Genomic DNA, 25,151 nt, shown 5'->3' with positions numbered 1-25,151 from the left:
CTGGATGCCTTGGATCATGACTGTTGTCTGTTGTTCTAAGTAAGTACGCACTGACTCCTCAATTATTGACGTCACACCACGCGTGAGGACGTAGTTGAAGACCTTATGTTATGCTAGGTAACCAGGTAAGGCACCACTCACATGCATTAGATAGCATACAGATACATGGGAATGTGGTCTCGTCTCGCAGGCACACGTGTGTATGTGTGGTGGTGGGTGCGACATCCATATATATCCCCAAATTTGATTCACATCTTGCTTCCGCCCATAGGGTATGTATGCCACAAATGTGAAAAGTTGCACCATTAGTTGTACAAACTTGACCCCCCCCCCCCCTCATGTCTTGACAGCTGCACACCATGACTGAAACAGCCCTGCATGGGTATGGTAGGCAACCCAACCTGGCAGAGATCTGCGCTCCAAGGAGTGCACTTATGCCACTAATAGCAGCCAGGTCAAGACCCCAGGTGGGCGGCCATCTGACTCATCTATTCTAGGGACTTAAAGCAGAGCAGACGTGTCCCAGACGACCTGAGAGAGGTCTGGATGGTTCATGATATCGCACAAGATCAGAAATGTACTTTTTGGCCCTACCATTCAATGCTTTATAAACCCACACTTCTATTCTGAAATCAATTCGTTGACATACAGGTGGCCAGTGTAAAGAAATATTTTTCTGGATCCTCCTGGAACTTTCATGAATGGAACAAAAAAATCCCCTTTCAGCTATAGAACAGACTGAGCTAGAATAAAGATACCAAGGATGTGTCAGTGACGTCACCGTCATGCGGAAGTGCTTCTGACTCGCGAGGCCCCTTCCAGTGTTGCCATGTCCGCTTATTATACGCGATTTTCTTTTTCTAGGATAAGGATAAGGATAATTCTTTTAACAGGTCCGTTCATGAAAGTCCTTGCGGTCTTGTTTCCAATGAGGGCCTCTGAGCAATTAGGGGTTAAGAGTCTTGCTCAAGCGACTGTAAAGTCGCTTGCAAATATCGGTAGTTGTGGGTTGCATTTTTGGTCTTGTTTCCAAAGTGTAGGCCTACTTGCTTATTTAGGCTTTTTTTCCCCAAATGTTTTAATTATTATTTAAACCAGTGGTTCTCAAATATTTTCATGAAAATGTTTTGTGCTGCCAGGGGAGCATGTGTTGTTAGAATATTTCAAAAATATTCCAAATATACCACATTTGATTGCAAGAGTTTTTGAAAATAGCAGATCTACAAGCTACGCCACGTGTTGTGAGCTTGTAGATCGGCTATTTTCAAATAGCCAATAGTTGTATTAAAGTGCTCATGTTATGTGGCAGAGCCTTATATTAGCTCTGTCATGTCATGTGGCTTCTTTTGGGCTTGTTTTCCTAGACCTGGTTGCTTGTTTCTCTCACAGAATCTGGCAACACCGCTTTACAGTGTGTAGTATCGTTCGTTCGTGGAGGCGGATGTTGTCTCTTGTTATTAGGGAAGCTGTAAGAACAGCCAAACGCAGCTAACGACGTTATATATAACGTAAACGTTCAGTTCGACCGACTAATAGATCAACTGCGCTGACAGCAGGTAAATAACGACAATAACGTTAATAATAACGTTGCAACTCCATTGTTCGTTAGCCGACTTTAGCTTAATGATGTCATGATCACTGTGATAACGACAAGCCTCTTTACGAACCTCGCTAACGCTAACGCTAGCTAACGTTAGAATTAACGACACAGTAAAACCCCACAGTGTTAATGTTATCAGTGTTATTAGATAACAACATTTAACCCCACGGTTCCATTTGGTTACACCTGTACACTCTTTTGAGTTAAAATAATTGTTTAATTAATAATCCGCCAGCTCAAATCTCAGCTGTTCTCTTGTGTTGTGGTTTTAAAACGACGATCAGCTGATTGATGTCACCAGCTGTCAACTGATCAATGGCTCTGACAGATCACCCTGATCCATGGACTAGATGCTAACGTTAGCCACCATTACGTCATTTATTCATCATGAGAAATTGACTGTAGTGTAGGACTACAGTGTGTTGATGAGCTGGATAATCTGTGTAAAATAGCCAACATATTATTAGCTATAGGTTAATATATAGCATTCGTTTCACAGAATGACTCCCAGACCCAGTACAGAGAATGATCGATATATTGATAATTTTCTTCTGTATAGTGGGAGATCAATACATTAGAGCTGATCACTCTCAGCGTTTAACGTTACGTTTACGCGAGGTGGATTATTGTCAAGTATACAGTACTTTGCTGAGAAGGTGGATTATACTTTGTTTGCTGTGTATGGTATATGAGTAGTGGCTTTTGTAACAGCTGATCTAAAGCTGTAACTACTAACCAGTTAACATGATGGTTGTCGTAAGGGATTATTCTGATTGTATTGCTGGTTCTGTCCAGTGTGCCTTCATTTTATCCCACAATTTGTGAGACTTAGAAGTGAACTGCTGGATTTAAAGAATAATCAAAATCACTATTTATTTACTGTTTATTCCCACTGTATTATTAAATTGAATTGGGCACCAGGACATTGGGTTCATCTTGCACTGTTTTGGCATAGTGCCAGATGTACTAATGGCATAGTGCCAGATGTATACTGGCATGATGCCATGTTTTGCCACTCATCAGATTCATGGTCGTCTCGGTTACACAATTAAATGTACCTGCTGGCAGCAGACTTACTAAAAACAAAAAAAGCATGTGTGAGCATGGTGCATTTCATGGTTATGATCTATTAGATAAGGCAATAAACTCATGTTTTCTCCTACTTGTCAAAGATGGGTTCAGGAATCAATTGTCATGTTTTCTGCTGCTTTTATTATTTTAAGTAGAATTGGCTTACTCTATAAATCAGAGCCGTATAAGAGAGTTGATTGCGTCACTAGCATAGACACCCATTGTAAGAATGGAATGCGGAAATGCTCAATGAGGAAGTTCCAATGTTTGGAACTACAGCCCATAGCAGCCCGCTTTGCGGCGAGATCAAAGCGTGACACGACTCTCTCTTATACGGCTCTGCTATAAATAAAATACTGCCAGCCAAAACAGATAAAGACTATGAGAAAAGTCATTATTCTAGAACAATGTTATTCAAAGTCAGTTCCGGGGACCACAAAGGATCCAAATGGACTCTTTATGTAACTCTGAGAGTGTACAAAAGAGTCCATTTGTACAGTTTCAGAGTTAAATAAATCCTGCAGATTTTACAATGTAGATTTAAAAAAAAAGTATCAAATGGGGGTCCTTGAAATTAAAAAAGGTTGAGAATGATTGATCTAGACTACAGTCTGCACAAAGCAACAGGTATTTTCACAAAGCTGTTCTTTGTTTCAAAGCATCTTTGTTTGAGGGTAATGATGAGCTTTGATTTTTCTCTCAGAGACAGAGTGAGTCTGAGGACCCCTGTGAGCTCCCTCCCCGGCCCCTCCCCTGTTTCGAGATCCGGCCAGCATGTCCAGTGACCCCCCTCCTCCTTACCCAGGAGGCCCCAGCGCCCCACTCATCGAGGAGAAGACTGCTGGTCAAGTTGTTGCTGCCTCTGGTAATGATACAACCACTGCTGTGTAATACTAATGCCCCTTGAGTTTTATGTCCCACAAGCTGTACTTGGGGAATGTTCAAGAGCCTGATATTATTGTTGTTATTATAATATTAGATATTATTTTAAAATAAACTAATGAATCGTAATAACATGGCAAAGGTTTGATTAAAGAACATGATATTGATTTGAAGTCAAGTGGCCCAGCCCTATGTTGGATTCAGTGACATGTTTTGATGTGCTTCGTGTTTTTTAGATGTGGATCCTGTGAGAACGGGTCCTCCAGTGGGACAGCCCTTGCCTCCGGAATATGGTCCACCCCCCTATGAGGCGTCGCCAGGCTTCCTGCCCCCACACGTCCCAGGGGACGGACCCATGCCCATGCCCATGCCACCAGGTGCTGTTGGTTTCCTGCTGCTGTGTATTTTTTTGAACAGACTACTTTGTTGTACTACGGTGTCGTGCGGCAAAAATATCTGCCAGATCTGCCTTTTTCAGAATAAGAAGACGGAATATAAATGAACCCATTAAAGACCTGAGGTCCATTCTACAAATGCCTTCTAAATCAGTGGTTCTCAAACTTTTTCTTAATTCAAAATTATTTAAAAAATGTCAAACACCTTCAAGATTTTTCAAAAATGTTCCAAAGTAGCAGATGCTCGCAGCGCGGCACAAAGTGACACGCTGTGAGCTTGTAGATCTGCTCATTTTTGACGCATGCTTTCCCGGTTTTAATGGGTTAAGCATAACAGCATGCAAATTTGATCAATTTAGTACAATTTTGGATTCAAACTTATACATAGACAGAGCAAACAGTGTGTTCTGAACAATGCCAACCAAAAGGTGGATGCCATAAAATAAAACATGCGCAAGATGTAAAGATTCAAAAGTGTATAAGAAGGAGAAAAAGATAAAGGGAAAAAACACTTTCCAAGATATACATATTACGAGTAGATGCAAATATGGGGTTTTATATTTATATGCTAAAATTGTATATTACTTAACCTGCAGGCGGCTTCTACCCTCCACCTGGACAGTTTGCCCATCCTGTGCCAGGACAGTATGCCCTTTCGCCAGGACAGTTTGGCCCTGGTCCCAGTCACTTTAGCCATATGGGAGGCCACACAGCTACCACCGTCCTGGCGCCCCCGGGATCTGCCACCACCGTGACGGTCCTCCAAGGGGAGATGTTCCAGTCCACGCCAGTGCAGACAGTGTGTCCACACTGCCAACAGGCCATCATCACCCGAATCTCCCACGATGTTGGCCTCATGAACACGCTCTTCTGCCTCTTTTGTTTCTTTGTGGGGTAAGTGGGGTTCAGGCAATACAAAACAACAGAGAGAAAGTCACAGTAACACGCTGCATTGTTAAAGGAGTAGTTCACCCAGTTACACACCCCATGAAACCCTGAATTCATGGAGATTTCGTAGTTTTTGTCGCATTCCTAAACCAATAATTTGATGACTGGCGGAGTCTCCGGCAGGAGACTTTTGAGAGTCCTACCGGAGACTCCATCGGTCATCAAATTATTGAGTTGTGATGGATAGATGCATAGATGTACATTAATTAAATGGTTAATATGTATCACTTAAAATCAAACTGTGTATTTTCCCCCAAATGACCATTCCACATACATATGTATCAGACAACTTTTCAAAACATTATTAAACAATTCTTATTCGGGAGTGTCTGCCCCCAAAACTCAATTATGTAGTAGGCATCGGAAATGTACCGGAAATATATTTATTTTTGTATTTTTAGCGTTTATAAATACTGTTTCTGACGTGTTGGTGCATCCAAAATATCCTCTGGCGCTAGGACCCTGCAGCATTCCTTTTTGAGCGTTCCTTACATAACGCTGTAATAACAACAGAGCTACGAGTATAAGACAAGATACGATAATGAATGTTACTCTGTGTGACGTTCAGAAAGAATACACAAGAGGCAGTAGTACAGTATGTTGTGATTATACCGTCATGGCAATGTGTGTGTGGTATTGCCATAGCTGTGGTATAATTAATACAATATAGCATGGTCTCGAGTGTATTATTGCTATGACACGGTTGCCAGCAAAAATAGCAACAGTATTCCCTCACAATTTTAACTAAATACGTTATATGAACAGTTAACTACTTTTCTATTCTGTGCTCATGGGGATGAGTAGGCGTGATGGCACTTTTGTCCTGTACCTCTTGCACTTGTTTATGAAGGCCTCTGGAGTCTGGGACTTGTTAATTTGCAGGTCTTACTCCCATCTATGCTATCCTTGCATGTACTGTCATGTGCACAGTTCGCTCATATTATTTCCACACATTTTGCATGCACTAGCATACAGTATGTGGTCCAAAGTAAACTATGGACATAAAAACTTACATAAGTGACACTGGCCCTGTTGTGCTCTTTTATAGCATGGCATATTATAGTTACTTTCTTACAAGTTTGATATTCTGATAATAATAATACATCATCTTGTAATCACTTTCAACCTGGTGTCCCTATTTTGCCCATACTATTAGGCAACATTTTCCCAGCTTGTAGATTGTCTATTTTTGTATGACACTATTTTCGATAAGTGTAATATAGGGCTTAAGTAGTTAACCAGGGCTTAAATAGTTAACCACTTACTCTACTATCCTTGACCTAAGTGGTTAGCAACTTAAAGGGATATTTCACTTTCAAACATGATTGGGGTCAATTTAACGTCTACTCTGGCTTTTGTGAGGACAGCACCCCAGACAGTTCTTAAGTGGCTTGATTCAGTATTTAGATATTTGACATTCATTTGATATCTACGTATCTGATCTACAAGCTCACAATGCGTCGCATCACTGCATGCTATCTTTTTTCCTTTAATGTGGTTAAACTGATGCGCCTGGTACCTTTTTAACGTGCGTGTGTGTGACCCAGTTGGAAATTAAATAAACATGTAATCATTTGCATAATTCTGTCATTTGTTTCTGATCTGTTCCTCCTATACAGGTGTGACCTTGGCTGCTGTTTGATTCCCTGTCTGATTGATGATCTGAAGGATGTGACACACACCTGTCCTTACTGTAAGGGCTACATCTACACATACAAGCGTATATGCTAACCACCGACGGCTGTATGCTCCGGAGACATGTATATGCATACATCCAAACTCAAAGCTCCTCCCTGCTAATAGTGACGGCTTTTTTCCGTTTGCGCTCTGTGTTGTTTTTATTTTATTTACCCCCGCCACACTTAATTGTAGATGCAGCTTAATCGTTTAGTTCACTCTGTATTTACTGTATATACCTTTTAGCGTTATACATTTATGCATTGAAATGTACAAACCTCACACTGGACTTACTGAAATCAACAGCACTAAAACGGCCACCATGAAGATTGGTTAGTTGTAGTCATGTACTGTCTGGATGAAGAAAAAAACAGATGCCTGGAAATACTGTAGGTGGAAAAAAAGTTACAGAATATTATGCATTTAGGGAGGAAAAAATAATTCGCAGAAGGCCTCACTCTAGCTGGGGAAAGCTGTGAAAATTGTCACTTTATTTTAGTTGAAATCATGTCAATCTGTGAATCTAGCTGAGAAGCACACTTAAAGAAGTCAACATTTTTGCAGGGTCAGTATTTTAGTTTGTATTTATTTAAAATTCTATCCATAATTTTAATGTTAATATTAAGAACTTTGTTACAGATTTTGTCCATGTCTGATTATTTGTGTTCTAAATAATTTAATATTTTCTTTCTTCTAAATAGTGTCTCCTCTGAATGTCGGTGAATTAAATAATCATGTATCTTCATATTGTAAATGGTAAAATGGTAAATGGTGCATTTATATAGCGCTTCTATCCGAAGCGCTTTACATTGATTGTGCCATTAACCCATTCACACACACATTCATACACCGATGGCGGAGGAAACCATGCAAGGCACCAACCTGCGCATCGGGAGCAATTAGGGGTTCAGTGCCTTGCTCAAGGACACTTCGACACTAACTCTAGGGGAGTGCCCCAGCCCGGGATCGAACTGGGAACCTTGCGGTTTTCCAGTTCATTCTACCCGGCCGCTCTACCCCTGAGCCACTGCCGCCCCGTGAAGTAAATGACAACTAATTTGCCTGCTGGAAATTAATGTTTAATTTTTGTATCTCTTGGGCTCAAGTCACTAGGTACTAAATGTTCTGTGATTTCAGATAAACTGTTACACAATACCCTTTGCCCAACATTGTACTATCATTTTGATAATAAAGCAACCTTGTGTATTCTTTTGAAATCCACATTTCCCCAAATTCTCAATTCTCATTGCTACAATATAATAATTTCTCTGTAAGACAGATCTCATGATCTCAAATAAAAAAAATCCAATGGAGTGGTACTCCAGTTGATTTGCTCATCTCTTAAAATAAGACTTGGAAGCATCTACTTTGTAGAAAAACTGCATATGAAACTAAAGGGCTTGATATATCTTTAATCGCAAGTATATCTACAAGCTCAATGTGAGCTTGTAGATTGCTAGTTTTTGGTGTGCGATTCAATGCGACACAGGTGTGCAACGAAGTATAAACGACCTTTCAAAATGTAAAAGAATTTGTGGTACTCCAGTTGATTACATCAGCTCGGCGTGAGCCCCAGTTGGTTCATATGCATTTGTTCACAATGAACAGGAATGAAGTGTTCCTGATATAAGACTGTATATTTGCTCATGCTGGAGGGTGTCATAGTGAGAGTGATGAGAACACCCTGCATGACATCACTGTAATCTTGTCCCCTCTTCACTCTGGCCATATGTCCAGTCTGCTGAGATTCCTGTGTCAAGCTGTATCGTCCAATGCACCATTTTAAAATAGCTTATCCTTCCCTACATGATAATGTTGGCTGATGATTGTTTAGCGCCTGAGTGAATAGGTAGTTTAGAAAAAAAGGAAATGTATGTTAGCAAACAATTTTACTTGTACCAGTGGCAACAACATAATGCACTATAGGCCTGCCCTGTATTCCTACTAATGACATCATCCCTTCAAGACTACTTCAGTGCTCCGATGCATGTTAGAGAACACCAAAAGCAAATACAGGTACATGGCTATGTCTTGGCTGCAAGTACTGTAAATGCTATGAAATTCAAGTAAAACCGGTTTAGAGTAACACACCATTTGTTACACATTTTGATTCCATCTAAAAGATATGAACTAATACTGGGAACATATTCTGTATGTTCAACCACAGCATGTCCATCAATCACCCCCCATCAGTGATGAAATGCAGAGTATGTCTGCATGAACATTTAACTAATGAATTTCTCACCGGCTGGTTCCGATTGTGCTCCAGGAACCTTTTTCAAAAATGTGACTTGAGGCTTGTGTGAGAAAAACTGTACAATCTTGAGTTGAAGGATTGCATTGTACTTTTAATACGAAGCATTGTATGCTATTGTGGATAGCTATGATCTGCATTGCTCTTTAAATGTCTGTGATGTGTAACTATGTAAATCAAGATTTGTTTGACTGTTGCATACAGGTACTATTTTATCAATAAAAATCATAACATGATTCAGATTTTCCATTGAAATGCATTTTTAATGTTATTTTACATACTCAATATAGAAGTGCAAAGGCTATTTAAATAATAATAAAAATATCAACGGAAAAATCAAACGTGAAGGAGAAGGTTTTGGAGTCATTATGAGACATTTGCATCAAGAATGTCCCAAAGGAAAGTAATACTGTGTAGGTATCAATCTCTCCATCGGTGGCCACACTGGGCATTGCAGCATTTATAGAATGTTGTCATAGGTTCATCTGCCGATCTGGTCTGAATCTGCATGAAGTATGCCCGAGCATGTTCACACTTTGGACATTTTTCTGTAAACACAAAAATGTGTTACTCAGGTGCCCAAAATTATCTAAATTATTCTAAGAATATTTACTATGAAACTGGGTCACAAAGGCTTGGCTAATGGTGTATAATAGATGGAGGGAATCCTACTAAACAGGGGTTTCAAGTTTTGTTACTCATATACAACATATGGAAGACAAACACGGATTTGGATGCAATCACCATTTAGGCCTATATTTGGCAGACGTTCAGCTGCAGAGATGTGAAGCTACATCGATCTATTTTGACAGTAGGCATAATTACCATGCACCAAATAGACCTACCTGCAGTAGAATCTACATTTTCCCAGGCTGCAGCTCCACCCAGAACATCATCCACCTCTTTAAGTTTGGGATATTTCCTGTTGTTAACCTGTGAGGGAAAACACCTGTGTCAAGCTATCAGAGAAAACCAAGAGTTTTGCTTCCAATTTCGCATCTAATCGTTCTTGTAATGCTGTGATATATTATGGACAATGGACATGTATTTATCTTTCTTGTAAAGATGAATTTCATTCAAATGTATTGAGTTCACTAGCAGCCAATTTGCATCTGTTATCCCTGGGCAGGTTAGACAAAACACTAACACAAAAACCAGCACAATACATAACAGTCCATCACATAAAAAAAAACAATACAACAAATGTAATAATGAATGAAAACAACGCAATCATGGCCTTTTGGTAGAATGTCCGCCCTGAGATTGGTAGGTGGGGGTTCGATCCCCAGCCGGGTCATACCAAAGACTATAATAATGGGACCCAATGCCTCCCTGCTTGGCACTCAGCATCAAGGGTTGGATTGGGGGTAAGTCCCTGTGACATACTAGGCGGCGTCATGTCCTGGGGGTGTACTTGTACATCAAGCTGCCTCACGCTACATAAACAGAAGATAGGCTCCTGCCCTATGGGCCAGCAGGGCCACATGGCCCGGCAAGGCTTTCTTATCATGGTGACACAGTTAGTGCCAACTTTAACCAGAGCTTGAGGCAGGTTTCAAACACTGCAAAGCTTCCTGAGTTTCTAATATTTGTTTGTGGGTCCTGAATTCCGTTTCCCCTCTCCTTTAACTGAGAAAGCAGATTGACCATAGAGGCTGTCTTTTTGTCACCCAAAGTGAATGCTCTAGTTCAGTGGTTCTCAAACTTTTTCATGTCAAGGACCCCCAAATTGACACTTATTAGCCTGCGGACCCCCATTTCAAAAGTTACGCCAGGGACCCCCATAATAATTTTGTACGGTTCTAGCAGTGATTCTCAACCATTTTAATTTCAAGAACCCCCAGTTTGACATGCATTAGGGCTACAGACCCCCATTTAATGGCATTTCTATCACTTGGACCGCAATTTATATTGTAAAATCTATGTCAATTTAACTCTGAGAGTGTACAAATGGAACCAAATGGACCCGTTGGGTCCATTTGGTTCCATTTGTACACTCTCAGAGTTACAGACCCATAAGGGTCCATTTGGTGCCTAATCTATCATTTAGCTGGGGACCCCCTGGAACTCCCTCAAGGACCCCTGGGGGTCCCCGGACCCCACTTTGAGAACCAATGCTCTAGTTGACTCTAGTCCTAATGGCATTGCCACTGCCAGGACAGGCATCCTAAGAGGAGGGGGTTCGAGATAGTTTTAAATCTCAGGCATGCATCAGAGTATAAGAAGAAGTTATCAAAATTTGTCTAGTTATAGTTAGTAATTAGTATACTGTATTAGAATTAGTACAATTAGATAGTTATGTAAAAATCCAAGGGATTATGATAACCGCAACATATTGACAAAATATACTTTTATACATTTATTTATACAGTGAGTACACAGGCATTAGTGTTCCCTGCCTGGGAACAAGGTTTTATGCTGTAAAATGTTCAATGTACAGATTATTATTCTGATAGTATATTATTAGACTGATGGTAAATTCTTGGTTTACCTGTGGTCCTAGTTACTGAGGCACTACACTGTCTCTGCATTGTGTTTATCATTGCTTATTGGAAGTCTGGTTAAGAGCATCTGCTAAATGCCTAAATTGTAAATAGTAAATTGTAAGATAGATGGGTAAACATGTACAAATAGCTTTGCAACAGACAGAGACAACTGATGCCTGGTGCTTTTACAATTCTTCAGATTTAACCCAACAGTTGATGATCCTACTAATGTGGACAAGGATGTATTTATCCAGTGGTGGAAAAAGTACTTTTTAATTAAGTAAAGGTATCAATACTGCAATGTAGAAATACTCCGTTTACAAGTAAAAGTCCGGGAATTCAAAATGTGCTTGAGTAAAAGTACAAAAGTATTGGTATAAAAATGTACTTAAAGTACCAAAAGTAACTAGTAGCCTAACGTTTTCAAATAAATGTAGTGGAGTAAAAGTATAATATTTGCCTCTGAGGTGTAGTGAAGTAGAAAACTGAAAATTGGAATTACTCCAATTAAGTAAAAATACCTCAAAATTGTACCAAACAAACTTAGTTACTTTAGACCAGTGTATATTTACCTTTCGTGTGATGTTGTGGACATATGGACATGTGTTGCAGGCGAATCTGAGGCACTTCTGTCCTTCCTCCACAATCAAAACATTCCCACATGTTGGGCAGAAAAGAAGCATTACTTTTACCTTTAAACTCTGTCACACTGTCCCAACGACAACGACAGAATCAGCCTCAATGCCAAATATTTCGTGTATTAAGGTTATCATTCACTGGCTTTCTGGTTTTAAATGTTATAAGAAGATGTTTAATGATCTGAATGAAGAGAACGTGAGGGCTGGTGAAATATCAGGCAGGTGCAGCTTCTTTTAAGGTTCGGGTGGAAACACATTTTTACTGGTGTTGCCATATGTCCGCTTATTATAAGTCGACAGCCATGAGCCCAAATAAATGTCAATGAATATGGACTGAAATTGTAACCGTAAACCATAGTAATTTATTCATCAAAGATTAAAACAAGAAAAAGTATTACATTTGGGAGGAAATTAATGTTCCACTTATAGGAACTATATTGTGTTGAGCTGTAGTTTCCCTCCGGTACATATTCGTTGCAGTACTGTGTACAATGGCTCTGGCTCTACACATTTAAACAATGTTTCCAGTATTATTTAATATATCTAAACCACTTTGTGATTATATTGTTCGGTGACGTTAGCTATTCAACTGCACACAAGGTACTTATTGTTGTTTGTTTTGTTTTTTTAATGTATTTATTAATTGAATACTTATTAGCAGTTTGCAAAAATAAAGCACAGGAAAGTACAGTTCAATACAAGGTCTGCTAAGAGGATTTTAAACCCAAGAAAGCCTAAGGCTTGTTTTCATTGGGGTCCTTTGTTTGTCGTGTCTTATGTTTGATTACTAAGTTGAACTTACTACTTGTTTATTTTTTTTAGGTGAGAACCTTTCTCACCTGCACTTATGTCTGTGTCTTTTAATAATGTTACCTTTGTACAGTTTTTTTATTGTGCAAATAAAATAAAAAAAATAATAATAAAGAACTCTTTTCACTCACAGACAGTATGGAGCAGTGTGATCCTGTGAAGATGGAGGAGAGCTGTGATGATGATCAGAGGAGACCAACTGTAGATGATGATGATGAAGATGCACCACTACATTCAGAGGAGGAAGATGAAGAAATGCTCCCTCATTCGGAAATCTTGGACATTTTCGAAGAGGGCCTCGCTCGCCTTGTGCAGGACCCTTTACTGTGTGACCTCCCTATTCAGGTCTGTTATAGAGCAGTGGTTCTCAACCTGTGGGTCGGGGTCCCCAGATGACAGTTATAAGTGACAATTTAAGGACTTTTAATACCTAATACCTAAAAAAAGAAGAAGAAATTAAATGAATAACACCATTACTGCATCAGAAGCAATCAACAAACTTCTATAAAAACTGTTCAAACATTGGCCATATTGTCAATTAATGTACGTGAAATTGTGAAAATAGCCGATCCGAGGTGATGTGAGCTTGTAGATCTGCTATTTTCACAATATTTATTTTCGAGTCAAACTAAATGTAATGCCTCAACTCCTTCAATTCCAAGTGCTTATCAGGGTGGGGGGTCCCCAGTTCAAATATGGTTATTTTGGGGGGTCACCGCCTGAAAAGGTTGAGAACCATTCTTGGAGAGTTGGTCAAGATCGCCACGCATTTTCTTTCCCAACTTCATTAGTGAAGAGACACGAAAGAATCTAGCCTTGGATCAAGACTATCATAGTATATGATCGAATATACTTTGTCTGACTTTTACTTTCGTATCTAGATACGAAAGTAAAAATCAGACTCGATAAAATACAACTATGATAGTCTTGATTCAAGGCTAGAAAGAATCAGAAGTTGTGATTCATAACAATATGCAATCTTCTTTTTAAGGTGACTCTGGAGGAGGTAAATTCTCAAATAGCCTTGGAGTATGGTCAGGCCATGACTGTAAAGGTTTTAAAGGCAGACGGTGAAGTTATGCGTAAGTTACATTTCTTATGTAATGAAAGGACGTCTTCACCCATTTTCAACCTATCTTCATATAATTGGTCCTCACTAATGCTCATGATAAAATGGTAATTAATGAGGACCAATTATATGAAGATAGGTTGAAAATGGATGAAGTCGTCCTTTAACACAGATTATTTTTTAAATGATATATGAACATGCAAATATTGAACTATGCATATCACGCAACTTCATTATAAACAAATATTTCTTTCTTTCTCAAGCGATAGTGGTGGTACAGAATGCTACTGTACTTGATCTGAAGAAGGCTATCTGCAGATTCATGGAGCTGAAACAGCAACGTGAAGGCGGAGTGAAGCATGTCAGCTGGTAAAATCTCTTTCTCTCTCTCTCGCTTTTTAATTCTCTGTCTCTATATGTTTCTGTCTGTCTGTCTGTCTGTCTGTCTGTCTGTCTGTCTCTCTGTCTCTCATAAGCATGTTTTACATTACCATTTATCAGTGCCATGACCTTTCTTTTATAGGAGATATGCTTGGAGGACGTATCATTTAGTATTCCAAGGAGAAAAGCTTGATGATGACAAAATGAGACTTAAAGAGTAAGTCTGTAAACCTTTAGCTACATTCATGCTCTTGTTGAAACTGACAGAATCTGCAAATCATTTGTGCTTCATTTTGTATCTTCAGTTATGGCATCAGGAACCGAGATGAAGTAACGTTCATGAAGAGAATGAGGAAAAAGTAAAATGGACCACAGAACACTCTTGCACCACTCAGATCTCTTGCACCAGGAAAACGGCAGCAACCTTTTTGCTACTTGTCTGAGAGCCTGGCCCTCTATTGAAAACCTCACTGTTGAAACCGCCTTTACAAATCGTGTGAACTGCAAATGGAAATTCAGGGCAAGCCTCAGCATCATTAATATTGTATCATATATTTTTCTTTGTAGATTTGTCTAATAATCAATGTCAATTACAATTTAATAAAAAAATAACTGATTGTATGTGTTTCAGTTACGGCTTCAACTCAATGAGAGCTACATATTTAGAAAAGCATAGATTGAGCGCATCTTTTGGAAGATGCGTAAAATCCAGCAAGGTGCTCTTTGGTACAGGGGTGAATGTTTAAGCACAAAAAGATAGCAACCAAGGCACTCATGGAAAAAAAGTATGAATTTGTGTGGCTAATGTATAACAGGGCTTAAAATCGTACGTACAGTACGTGTTGTGGCACATGCACACCAGCCTTCATCAAGGTCACCTACCCGATGAAGTGTGCAGCGATGCAAGAGTATCTTGGTCGCTATCTTTTTTGCATCAGATGTGTCCTTCATTTGAATATGTTATTATGTTGCGGATGCATGAAAGGTGTCGTTGTTTCCTGGTGTGAATGCACAGACACACATTGGGAGCAGACACCGGGTAAATAAACATTGTTTTATTGTCGTCATTTAAAACTCAAAAGTGTAAAAGGCATTTAATTACTTGTTATCTTTGTCATGTGTACAGCTGCCGTTGATATTTAAACATGTTTAAGAACAGACTAAATGTTAGCGTGTATTATGTTATGTATGTTATGTACGATATGTACGTATATCGTTGCTGTATGGCAGAAACTTCATATCTCCATATTTCAACATACGTTTTTTTTTGTAAATGAATGCCCTACTTCATCATACAAAGTCACACAAAAGTAGTGAAAATACCAGATCTACAAGTGATCTTGATCGTCTATTTTCACTATTTTAAAACATTTTTAAAATAGTAAAGGAAATCTTTTGGATATACAAGGTTTCCCACCCTGGAAATGACAGTTGTTGCTGCGCACCGCTTGGTAGTACTGTTGGAGTGACCTGTGTGACCAATTCTCAGTTTTATCAGTTTTATACAATTGAAAGGGAAGGGTTCACTTGAAACAAGCAAAGTTTGTGTCTCTGCAAGCTTTCAGGCTGTATGGCATCTCTGGAAATAGTGTTGCTTTCCGTCTGATAACTTGGACCAGATACCACACAGCAATATAACTGGGTTTAATGTCCTATGGATTCTGAATGTGTGTTCGTATGTAAACATTCAGAGACAGAAGAGGACAGACAAGTCTATCTGTCCAAATTACAACATTTGATTCACCAAAAGAATAAGCATTATACAGCTTCAAAATGTATGCATGTAAAATTCATGTTCAATTAATGCTTGCTGTAATATGCTATAATTTCTGTGATTGAAAACAGTGTTTTCAATCATTCACAGAACGGTTTTCAAACCGTTACCATCCCCAGCAACCACTATGGCAAGTTCCGCAGAGGCAAAGAAGCTGGAGAGGATATCTATGGACCTGAAACATGTTTCTTTGAAGAGGGAACAACTTGAGGACCGCAAACAAATGTTAACCTTGCTTCTTAAATTTAGAAAGCCTGATGGAAACTCAGGTAAAGGCTTCAATCCAGGATTACAGATCTTTTGATTTGAAAATGTCTTATCTGGAAATGTTTACATAGGTAACATTATGTTTGTATTTGTATTAATCAATTAATTACAGTTGGTGTAAGTGCTATTCAGCTCTCTTCAGTTCTCATTGAAATCATTACTATAGAATCTTTGTTCAGTAACAGGCCTCTCCAGCTCTTTAGTAAACAGAAAATACATTTTCAGGTCGGTATACCAATGTCATAGCCTGGTAAAGCCCCTCCCTCCGGAAAATCTAATTTCCATTTGATTTCAGGAAGGAATCAAATGGAAATTAGATTTTCCGGAGGGAAGGGCTTTACCAGGCTACCAATTTCATCCAATCAAGAGAGATAACTCATACAGGATACACAACAAACAAGTGAAAGTGTTAGTGATGAAACAAAAACATAATGAGCAGACAAAATGAAAACACAAAGATTTAACTTAATAAATGGGTTTGGATGGGATGAAATTGGTGACCCACCTGAAAACCTATTTTCTGTTTATTAAAAAAGGTGGAGAGACGGGAAGACTCCTAACAAACACTATAGCAATGATTACTATCAGAATATAGTGGTTTAACATTTTAAGATAACAATAAATGTTTTTAAAACCATTTGACACAAAGGAGCATCAGATTCTGCATACAATTATTACTTTCTAAAATGAAAGGTTTTTATTTTAAACAATTCATGCATTGAAGACACACAACACATTAAAAAAATCGATGTTTTGATTTGATAAAATTGTAAAAATAATCCTTAGATTGGATTGCTGTGTTGTGTTTTTACCCCACAGCAAAATCCTAAATGCTAATTTCACTCTGAGACGATGAATGGACCTGTAAGGATCAATCTTTACAGTCTGTGTATGATGTTTTGCCTCTGTGCTAGATGGTGGTTCCACATGGGCGTCAGACATTGACACTATTGATGCTGAACTTGAAGAATTGTCTCAAAGGAAGCTAGAGCTCCTCAGACACCAGCAGGAGATTGAGGACAGCAACGTTACTGCAGTAAAGAAGGAACACTTCAAGGGCAAGTCAGAATCTCAAGGCACATCTGTATTCATATCGTCCAAAATCAATAGCCTCTATAACATGTTATTATGACTCATTCTGAGTCACCACTCATTCTGTAAACGTTTATTTTTCTTGTCACACATTTTCATTCATTTTCAAATATTCTAGGGAATATAGAATTTGCCTCTGTATTGAGAAATGAGTGCACAAAAAGTAGTGATATAGTGATTTTCTATTCACCACACAACGTGGAAGTTTAATCTTAATCTTAATCTTAATCACTTGAGCCCTTGCGTCCGTGTTCTTGGCATGACATATAATGGGTGAACATTCTGCAAAAATTGCTGATCTACATTGAGAGCTTGTAGATCAGCTTTTTTTCCAGAAAATACATTTGGTGTAGACTGAAGGGAAAAAGGAGGGGACCTAGACCCCTGGTGACACTGGTAAGTGTCACCAGGGGTTCTACAAATGCCTTCTTCTAAATCAGTAGTTCTCAAACTTTTTCGTGCCAAGGACCCCCAAAATGATATGTATTTGGCCGCGCACCCGCATCGGAAAATGTTTTGTGCCAGCCAGGGATTCCCAGCAGATAAGATATGTGTAAATTATTTATTCAAACTATTTCAAACACTTTCAAGAGTTTTCAAAAAATGTTCAAAAATAGCAGATGTACAAGCTTGCAGCGCGGTACGAAGCTTGAATATCTGCTATTTTTGAGAACCACTGTTCTAAATCCTAAGAGTTTTCAGAAAAACCTATGTTGCTATATACAGGTATATAGCTAAATTCTAAAATGACACAGATACTTTCCTGGTTTAACTTATCCACGTTTTGATTGTGACGGCTTAGACCTACAGTACACCTAACCAAATGGGAAAAAACAACAACAACAGTATCCTAATGCCGGCTGTTTTTGTTCTTCTTATCTAGAGGATATTATTATCTCCACTCAGAGTGCTGTGCCTGGTGTTCTTGAATCGTATATGTTTGTTGAGCCTCCGCCCTCTATAACTGGTGAGTTGGTGGCATATAAACCTTTGTTTGTTTATCAAAGCAGAATTTGTATTATTCATCCCTTGATTGCAGCAACTCCCCTTTGGATTAGAATAACCCCATTGTCTCATTCATTTACCACTAGTTACTATATTTATTTCCACTGGATAAGTGTATAGCCTAATTAATGTGTGAAATTATAGTGGTTAAAATATGGTGGTTGTGTTGAATTAATCTTGAAAATAACCCCTGAAAGTCTCTCCATTTTATAGTGGATTAGTTGGTTCAAATCTTTATTCTTATAACTGATGTCACCAAATTGCCAAATTATCGCTTTACAGAAAATGCATAGTTTATGTAAGTGACACAGAAAGTGCTAATAGGTTCTATATATCTTTTTATTAGTTTATATATTAGAGAATAAACATGTTTAAGATTCAAATCAACCAAGTGTTTTTGTTTTATTGTGCAAATTAATATTTGCTTTGACTTGTAACATAGTATTTCTACATTGCAGTATTGATACTTTTTACTTAAGTAAAAAAAAATGTGAGTACTTCTTCCATCACTGGTCTTTTATGTCTTTGTAGCTCCTACAGTCATCCTGGACACAGAACAACTTCCACCGTATCCCACCAAGACTCAGTGTCCAGAGTGCAGACAGTTCATCACCACAGAGGTGGTTTACTCCGTGGGCAGTGTCACCTGGCTGGCCTGTGTCATGACAGTTATGATCGGGTATGCAAACAAATCTTTGTGTCATTACATGGCCCACGTATTTGCATAAATGAAATTTGTAACTTGTGGGACCGGTCTGTATTTGAATAGAAAGTAGGGCTGTCACCATCATGAAAGTTTAGTTGATTAATATTGTTTGTTGGCGCTGACTGAACACATATTCAATAGGCTTTGTAAAACAAAAGATGCACAGGGCGGATATGACACATAACTTAAATATACTAAGAAATGACTGAGAATGACCGGTACCAAGAACCAAAATGGATGGCCAAAATAGGCCATATTTTAATAACTTTATGCTTTCAAAATCTTAAAAAGAAAAGAAATAGTGGAAATGCTGCGGAAATAGATCTACAACCTTGTAGGCTTGTAAATTAGATCTACTATTTCCGCTTTGTTTGAAAATGTTTGAAAATATATTAAACATTTTCAACAGATGAATTTCATACAGCTGAATGGAAACAATTCTAACGATTATGTAAAATAATAAAAATTTTCTCAAATAATTGTGATCAGGCGATTATGTAATAATTGTGAAAGGCCTAACAGAAGGTTGTAAATGTACTTACTTTCGGTTTCATTTTCTGTTGTTCTTTTTGCAGGGGTGTAGCAGGTTGCTGCCTCATTCCCTTCTGCACCAATAGCTTGAAAGACCTTAAACACAAATGTCCAAAGTGTCGAAGCACAATCCTCATCATTAAGAAGCTGTGAGAGAGAAGTGGATAACAGGAGCTTCAGCAGACATTAACGCTCACATGGAGACGGTGCCATTCTTTGGCTTAGAGCATTGGTTCTCAAAGTGGGGTCTGGGGACCCCCAGGGGTCCTTGGGGGGGGTACCAGGAGGTCCCCAGCAAAAGGAGTTAAAGCGTCAAAATAATTTTAACCACTTTATCCATGTATACTTTGGCTATTCAAAATAGCAGATATACAAGCTCATAGCTTGCAGATCTGCTATTTTTGAAAATAGTGAAAAAAAATGTGCACAACATATTTTCAGGTGGGGGTCCGCGGCGAAATACATATAAATTTGGGGGTCCTTGGCACGAAAAAGTTTGAGAACCAATGGCTTAGAGGAGAAATAGCAGTATGTAGAGTCCACTGTACATGATACTGTATGATCTGTTAAGGTTCATCTTTACATTCTTAAGCCTAATTCATACTTCACCCATACGACCATGTCGCTTACAAAAAAACTTTTTTTTTTTAGCAAATAACTGTACAACAATGTATAAATTAGGCTACTCGCACTATGCAGGATGCATGTAAGGCCTGCCGATGGGAAATTTGTAATGTTATCAACTCTCCTATTTTACATTAGTGTTATCACTATAGTTTGCACTGAGATCAAGCACAGGGAAACGTGTTTATTTACCCAATTTGACAGTTAATCTGTTTTATACTGTATATCCTTTCAATTGTGTATAGGGGTTGATTTTGGACTTGGTGATTTATCGTTCTTAAATACATCTTTCATCTTTTCAGTGGGCCTACATAACATAACGATACAGAAACTGTGAAGTTGAACCTTTGATGATGCATTGTGCAACATGTGCCTTGTACAGATAAACAAGGGAAATTGCGATAAGATGTTGCGTTTCCAAACAAGCAGCTTTTCCCCTCCCTTGCACACTTCCCCATCCGTTGTCTATCAAAAACATTCATGGCCAACAGACTTAGGCAATCAAAACAAGCAGTTTCCGTAACCCAGGGCCCACTATCAATGTGCGTATAGTTTCATCATAAGCATCATAAGTATCTACCCATTAAATTGGTTACAACTTTTGCACAGATACATTACATTGTAATGGCCATTCAGTGCACTTAGAAGTAATCTTGCCCGAAAGACATTCTTCATAACACAGTAGTGAAGCATGAGTTTGAGTAGATTTTAACCACATGAACCCTGTTTAGACCCCTGTTTAAACACCTTCGCACACCTAGAATAAAAACCGAAGCCTGAAGAACTTCATGCCTGAAGAAGGTCATCAGTGACCAAAACGTTGCTTCTTTGAATAAATCGTTGCTCCTTTGAACACCCTAGCATCCCTATTCTAGGCATGTCACAACTACAAGCTCACTTGTAAGCTTGTAGATTGGCTATTTTCAATGGTGTACAGGGAAAAAAGGAGGGCGGCCAAGTATAGACCCCCTGGGGGACCCCGATCAACAAAGTACAAAAAAAAGGCATGGGTTCCCTAGGCTAACAAAGTACTGATTAAAGAGCAAGGTGTAGTGGTGTTTTGACAAATCTGGCAGGAGTTTGGGGAGTGGAGCTCGAGGAGATGAGTTGGGCTGAATTTTGACAACATGCTTTAGAAAAGTAGGGAAAACAACAGCATGGATGCGGGCGTGTGCCACTTCATACAGCCCATAGTATTTTCAGACCTTGTGACAATGGAAAATATTGCACAATGCAGCTTCACATAGAGTGGTTCATCCCCAGAATTATCTATTCAAGTCTTGTGGCTATAGCATTCAATAAATACAACACCAACTGGAAAAGTCGCATGTAGCATCTCCTTTTTAAATGACAGACACTACATATCATCAGAAAACAATTGGGAAAATTCCAAACAGCCCTTGGTATAAAAAAAAAAGAAGATAAGCTACATTTGTATAAAATGTATGACACATGAATTATGTACACAACGTGCAAAACATCGGGCATACTAACTAGAGAATGCATTGAAACATTTCCAAAGGGAGTTGAACTAGCATAGTAAAAAAATACATTTATTTCTGATTCCAGCACACAGTCCCTGTCAAAGGGTGGCATAATGTTGGTAGTCAAATTAAACACGAATACTCTTAACATAGAAGTGCCTCATTCCACCAGGGAGGCTACTCAATTGAAGGCAAGGGGTGATTTGATGGGTGATTAAGTAGAATATGTCCCTTTACCGCCACCTCCTGTGTGAAATGAACACTGCAGGAAATGTTTCTAGAGCGATCAGAGAATTATGCATAGCTGATGTCTCAACCAAAGAAATATATTGAAATGTCTCAACATGCCATTTTTACTTCCTGCTGTGTGCTTAGTGCATCGTGTTCTGTTATTGTGCATGAGGACTCCGAAACCGGTCCGTTTACGTTTATTTACATGTTTAATTTAGCTGTGAAGATGAATATCGCTGAAGGGACAATAAAGAAAATTATTATTATTCTGCTGGTGTATAGAAAATGTTCCCTTCTTAAGGTCAAAAGTCGTCTTTGCTTAAAAACAAACAAACAATCGGTCAGGTCTGACCATAAGCACTTTTGGTTGTTCAAGTTGACTCAATTGTTGTTTGGCCAGTAGATGCCACTGTAACACAACACTACTCCAATATTGTATGTCACATACAATAGACTGAAAAGAGGCCTATAAGCTATACAACTATACAGAACCAGGGGACGATTCTCATTACATCTTTTACACTTTGGTACAGTATATGGTTTCTCTATTTGTTTACAGTTGGCCTAATGCTACAATAAACAGGGATCCCAATCTGCTATTTAAACTTGATTATAACAGGACAATAAGAACAAGTTAGACTGAAATAATTTGTTCTTACATGACATGTAAAGCTATGTAAACAAGAATTATTGTGGCCATAAATAGCAACTCCCCACTTAAAGTGACAAAGATGAGAGCACACGATAATCTCGAGTCACTATCTCATGCTCTCACACATATTCCATCATGACAATGGTAATGTCAGGGCATTATTCACTGGCTAAAATTCAGCAGTTCCTCTTGTCAAAACAAACAAGCACTATTTAATTCACTTGGACAGTCCAGAGTTTCACAGTGAAGTCACATATTTGCCCATGCTCTTACCTATAACAAACACGTACAAAATCCAACTGACTTAAAAGTAGATTGGGAGAGATACTCTCTGGGCTATGCTTGAAACCCAGGCATGCAAGCATACAATACGGCTTAAGCCTAATTTATGCTTCGTCATACGACGGTGTCACTCGCTGAAAATAGTCAATCTACAATCTCACTGTGAGCTTGTAGGTCTGCTATTTTTGGCACGTGACACCATCATATGACGGAGCATAAATTTGGCTTTAGTAAGGTACCAATGCATCCTTTTGTAATTAAGAGAAAAAGGCACCATCGGGCTGAGCTCAGGCCAGTGCTATTGGCTGCCCAGGCCGTCTGTTGTGGCCTGAAGGCACAATAGTAATAACAAATAAAGTTTTGTAAACAAACTCAATGGCCTTATAGCCAGCAGTATGATGTCACTCTGGTTGGTCTTGCAAATGAAGCCGTGTGTGCCTTTTTGCGGTTCACAACCGAAGAAGAGGCAGAAGACGTCCCTTTCACTTCCTCAGTTTACCAAAGACTATTATGTTTAATCCTCTTTCTACTTCCACACTTTAAGGTCAGTGTTCTCTGTAGAAAATTATTAAATTAAGATATCTATGAAAACAACACACACACACACACACACACACACACACACACACACACACACACACACACACACACACATCTGCTTTGAGGATGTATGCTGTAGTGCAGACAGTCTTGATTGTCTTAAGGCTAACTTACAGTATATGTCGTCGACGCAACGCATCATACAACAAAAACATTTAAAAGTGAAAAAAAACTCAGAAGAAAATTAATTGTCTTTGATCGACAATGCATGAATGATCCTTTATGGTGACGGGAAGACTAGAGAATGTGGAACTGGAAAATCTAGTTTGAGGTGCAGGCTTTTGACAAGATACTAAGAATATTTCCTCATCCTAATGTTTACTCAAATCAGGAGTTCCCATCGTCGACGTTCTACATTCATTGTGATCAGAAAGCAAAGAGCAAACAGACAAATGGTTTAGGTTCAATCCACCCTGGACCCTTTTCAAACTTGCCCCACAATGCACCATTATAACCAGTAACAAGATCCGCCCCATCTTTTCTTCCTCATCAAAGGGGAGAACATCGCTACCTCTGAGAAGACTCAATCACAACCAAACAATATGTACAGAGAAGAACTGTGCAAAACGTTCTCTAACCTCTATATCGAGAAGAAAAGTGAGCGTTCCAAAGTTTTCAGATAAGGCATCCGTTTCTGAAATAGCGTGATGGAGCGGTTAATGCTCCCGCCGAAGCTCCTCAATCCCAGTTCAGCTGCAGTTCATGAGAGTCCAGGAAGTCCTCGGAGAAGACCCCGCAGACCGATGACGAAACGCCCAGAGGGTTGAGCTCCCCGGTGGCCGCGGGCAGAGTGAGGTCCAGCCACTCCATGTTGTCCAAGTTGTTGCTCTGCAGGTGGAAGGAGGAGGAGGAGGAGGACGAGGAAGGTGATGTGTAGTCCATAGGGGAGTTGGGATGTTCCAGCAGCTCCTCCATCAGCCTGAGTGTCCGCGGCTCCTCGTCGCCTGCCAGCGAGGCCCCCAGCAGGGTCTCCAGCGGACCGTCGGCGGCCAGGGCGACCAAGCTCGGCGGGCGGTTACGCGCGGGAGCAGGCAACTGGGCCACCTGTATCTGGGGCGGGGGGCGGGACAAGACGGTGTTGATGGGCAAGGTGGTCACGCTGGCCGTCACGGGGAGGAGCTTGTCCAGGGAAGGCAGATCGGGTTTTGTGAACGGCGAGATCTCTGCGAAAACATAATTGACAGAATTTGAGGCTGGGTGAGAAATGATGAAGAGGATCATTTTCTTGTGTCTCCGAAACGGACTATTCCAGCTGAAGAAGAAGGGATGTTTCTCACCCCCGCTCTCAATCAACACGTCAAACAAGTCGTCCATGTGCTGGCTGGCTGCACTGGGAACCTGACATGGAGAAAAGAAACGGAAATGTTTGAGTGACTACAAGATTATAGTGGCAGTGGTTCCCAACCTTTTTTCCTTGGAGCCCCAACTTCTTATATCTGACAAAAGCTGAGACCCCACCCCCCCACACGTACAAACACTTCAAACACACTATATACTGCAGTGGTTCCCGAACTGGGGGTCAGGACCCCCAGGGGGATCCCAAATTATTTTGGGGGGTCTCCAGATGATAGCTTAATTTGCAACATTGTTTTCTCACTCAACAGTAAACAAACCAACATACAGTGTATAGAGGGTATCTGCACATTTCTTAAGTGACAATTTAAAGACTTTTAAGACCCTTTTCATAACAAA

General features: G+C 39.5%; 5 protein-coding genes across 9 annotated transcripts in view; 3 read left to right on the top strand and 2 right to left on the bottom strand.

The window, feature by feature from the left end:
• Positions 1-1,423: 1,423 nt before the first annotated feature.
• Positions 1,424-9,063, top strand: cdip1 (cell death-inducing p53 target 1). The gene is made up of 5 exons (XM_084072600.1): positions 1,424-1,556; positions 3,375-3,536; positions 3,790-3,930; positions 4,545-4,842; positions 6,516-9,063. The coding sequence occupies exons 2-5, from the start codon at positions 3,446-3,448 to the stop codon at positions 6,625-6,627; spliced, it is 642 nt and encodes a 213-aa protein (XP_083928726.1). The 5' UTR covers positions 1,424-1,556; positions 3,375-3,445; the 3' UTR covers positions 6,628-9,063.
• A 41-nt stretch (positions 9,064-9,104) lies between these two features.
• polr3k (polymerase (RNA) III (DNA directed) polypeptide K) lies at positions 9,105-12,168 on the bottom strand. Its single transcript, XM_084072601.1, has 3 exons — positions 11,886-12,168; positions 9,673-9,760; positions 9,105-9,375 (listed from the first exon to the last, which is right to left on the bottom strand). The coding sequence occupies exons 1-3, from the start codon at positions 11,994-11,996 to the stop codon at positions 9,248-9,250; spliced, it is 327 nt and encodes a 108-aa protein (XP_083928727.1). The 5' UTR covers positions 11,997-12,168; the 3' UTR covers positions 9,105-9,247.
• Positions 12,169-12,432: 264 nt separating this feature from the next.
• snrnp25 (small nuclear ribonucleoprotein 25) lies at positions 12,433-17,709 on the top strand. Of its 2 annotated transcripts, XR_014601799.1 has the most exons (8): positions 12,433-12,551; positions 12,895-13,106; positions 13,753-13,843; positions 14,094-14,199; positions 14,354-14,428; positions 14,517-15,250; positions 16,105-16,254; positions 17,167-17,709. XR_014601799.1 is itself a non-coding variant. In XM_084071837.1 (6 exons), the coding sequence occupies exons 2-6, from the start codon at positions 12,900-12,902 to the stop codon at positions 14,572-14,574; spliced, it is 537 nt and encodes a 178-aa protein (XP_083927963.1). In that variant the 5' UTR covers positions 12,433-12,551; positions 12,895-12,899; the 3' UTR covers positions 14,575-15,543. The 2 variants fall into 2 exon arrangements, 1 of the variants encoding a protein (XP_083927963.1); XM_084071837.1 differs by lacking the exons at positions 16,105-16,254; positions 17,167-17,709 and having other exon boundaries at positions 14,517-15,543.
• A 379-nt stretch (positions 17,710-18,088) lies between these two features.
• On the top strand, positions 18,089-20,995 carry LOC311055628 (LITAF domain-containing protein-like). The gene is made up of 3 exons (XM_084071877.1): positions 18,089-18,311; positions 18,881-19,028; positions 19,631-20,995. The coding sequence occupies exons 1-3, from the start codon at positions 18,281-18,283 to the stop codon at positions 19,737-19,739; spliced, it is 288 nt and encodes a 95-aa protein (XP_083928003.1). The 5' UTR covers positions 18,089-18,280; the 3' UTR covers positions 19,740-20,995.
• A 2,477-nt stretch (positions 20,996-23,472) lies between these two features.
• mrtfbb (myocardin related transcription factor Bb) overlaps positions 23,473-25,151 on the bottom strand; it is a 47,313-nt gene continuing 45,634 nt past the window's right edge. For all 4 annotated transcript variants that reach the window (XM_084073089.1, XM_084073087.1, XM_084073088.1 and 1 more), the window contains 2 exons: positions 24,737-24,797; positions 23,473-24,622 (listed from right to left, as the gene is read on the bottom strand). In XM_084073089.1, coding sequence (XP_083929215.1) covers positions 24,138-24,622; positions 24,737-24,797 — 546 coding nt within the window. In that variant the 3' untranslated portion in view covers positions 23,473-24,137. The remainder of the gene's footprint in view (positions 24,623-24,736; positions 24,798-25,151) is intronic.

Source organism: Gymnoscopelus microlampas (assembly GCF_963454915.1).
Source record: "Gymnoscopelus microlampas genome assembly, chromosome: 11".
Taxonomy (NCBI): domain Eukaryota; kingdom Metazoa; phylum Chordata; class Actinopteri; order Myctophiformes; family Myctophidae; genus Gymnoscopelus; species Gymnoscopelus microlampas.
Note: the sequence above shows the minus strand (reverse complement) of the source record. Positions and strands in the feature narration are given on the sequence as shown.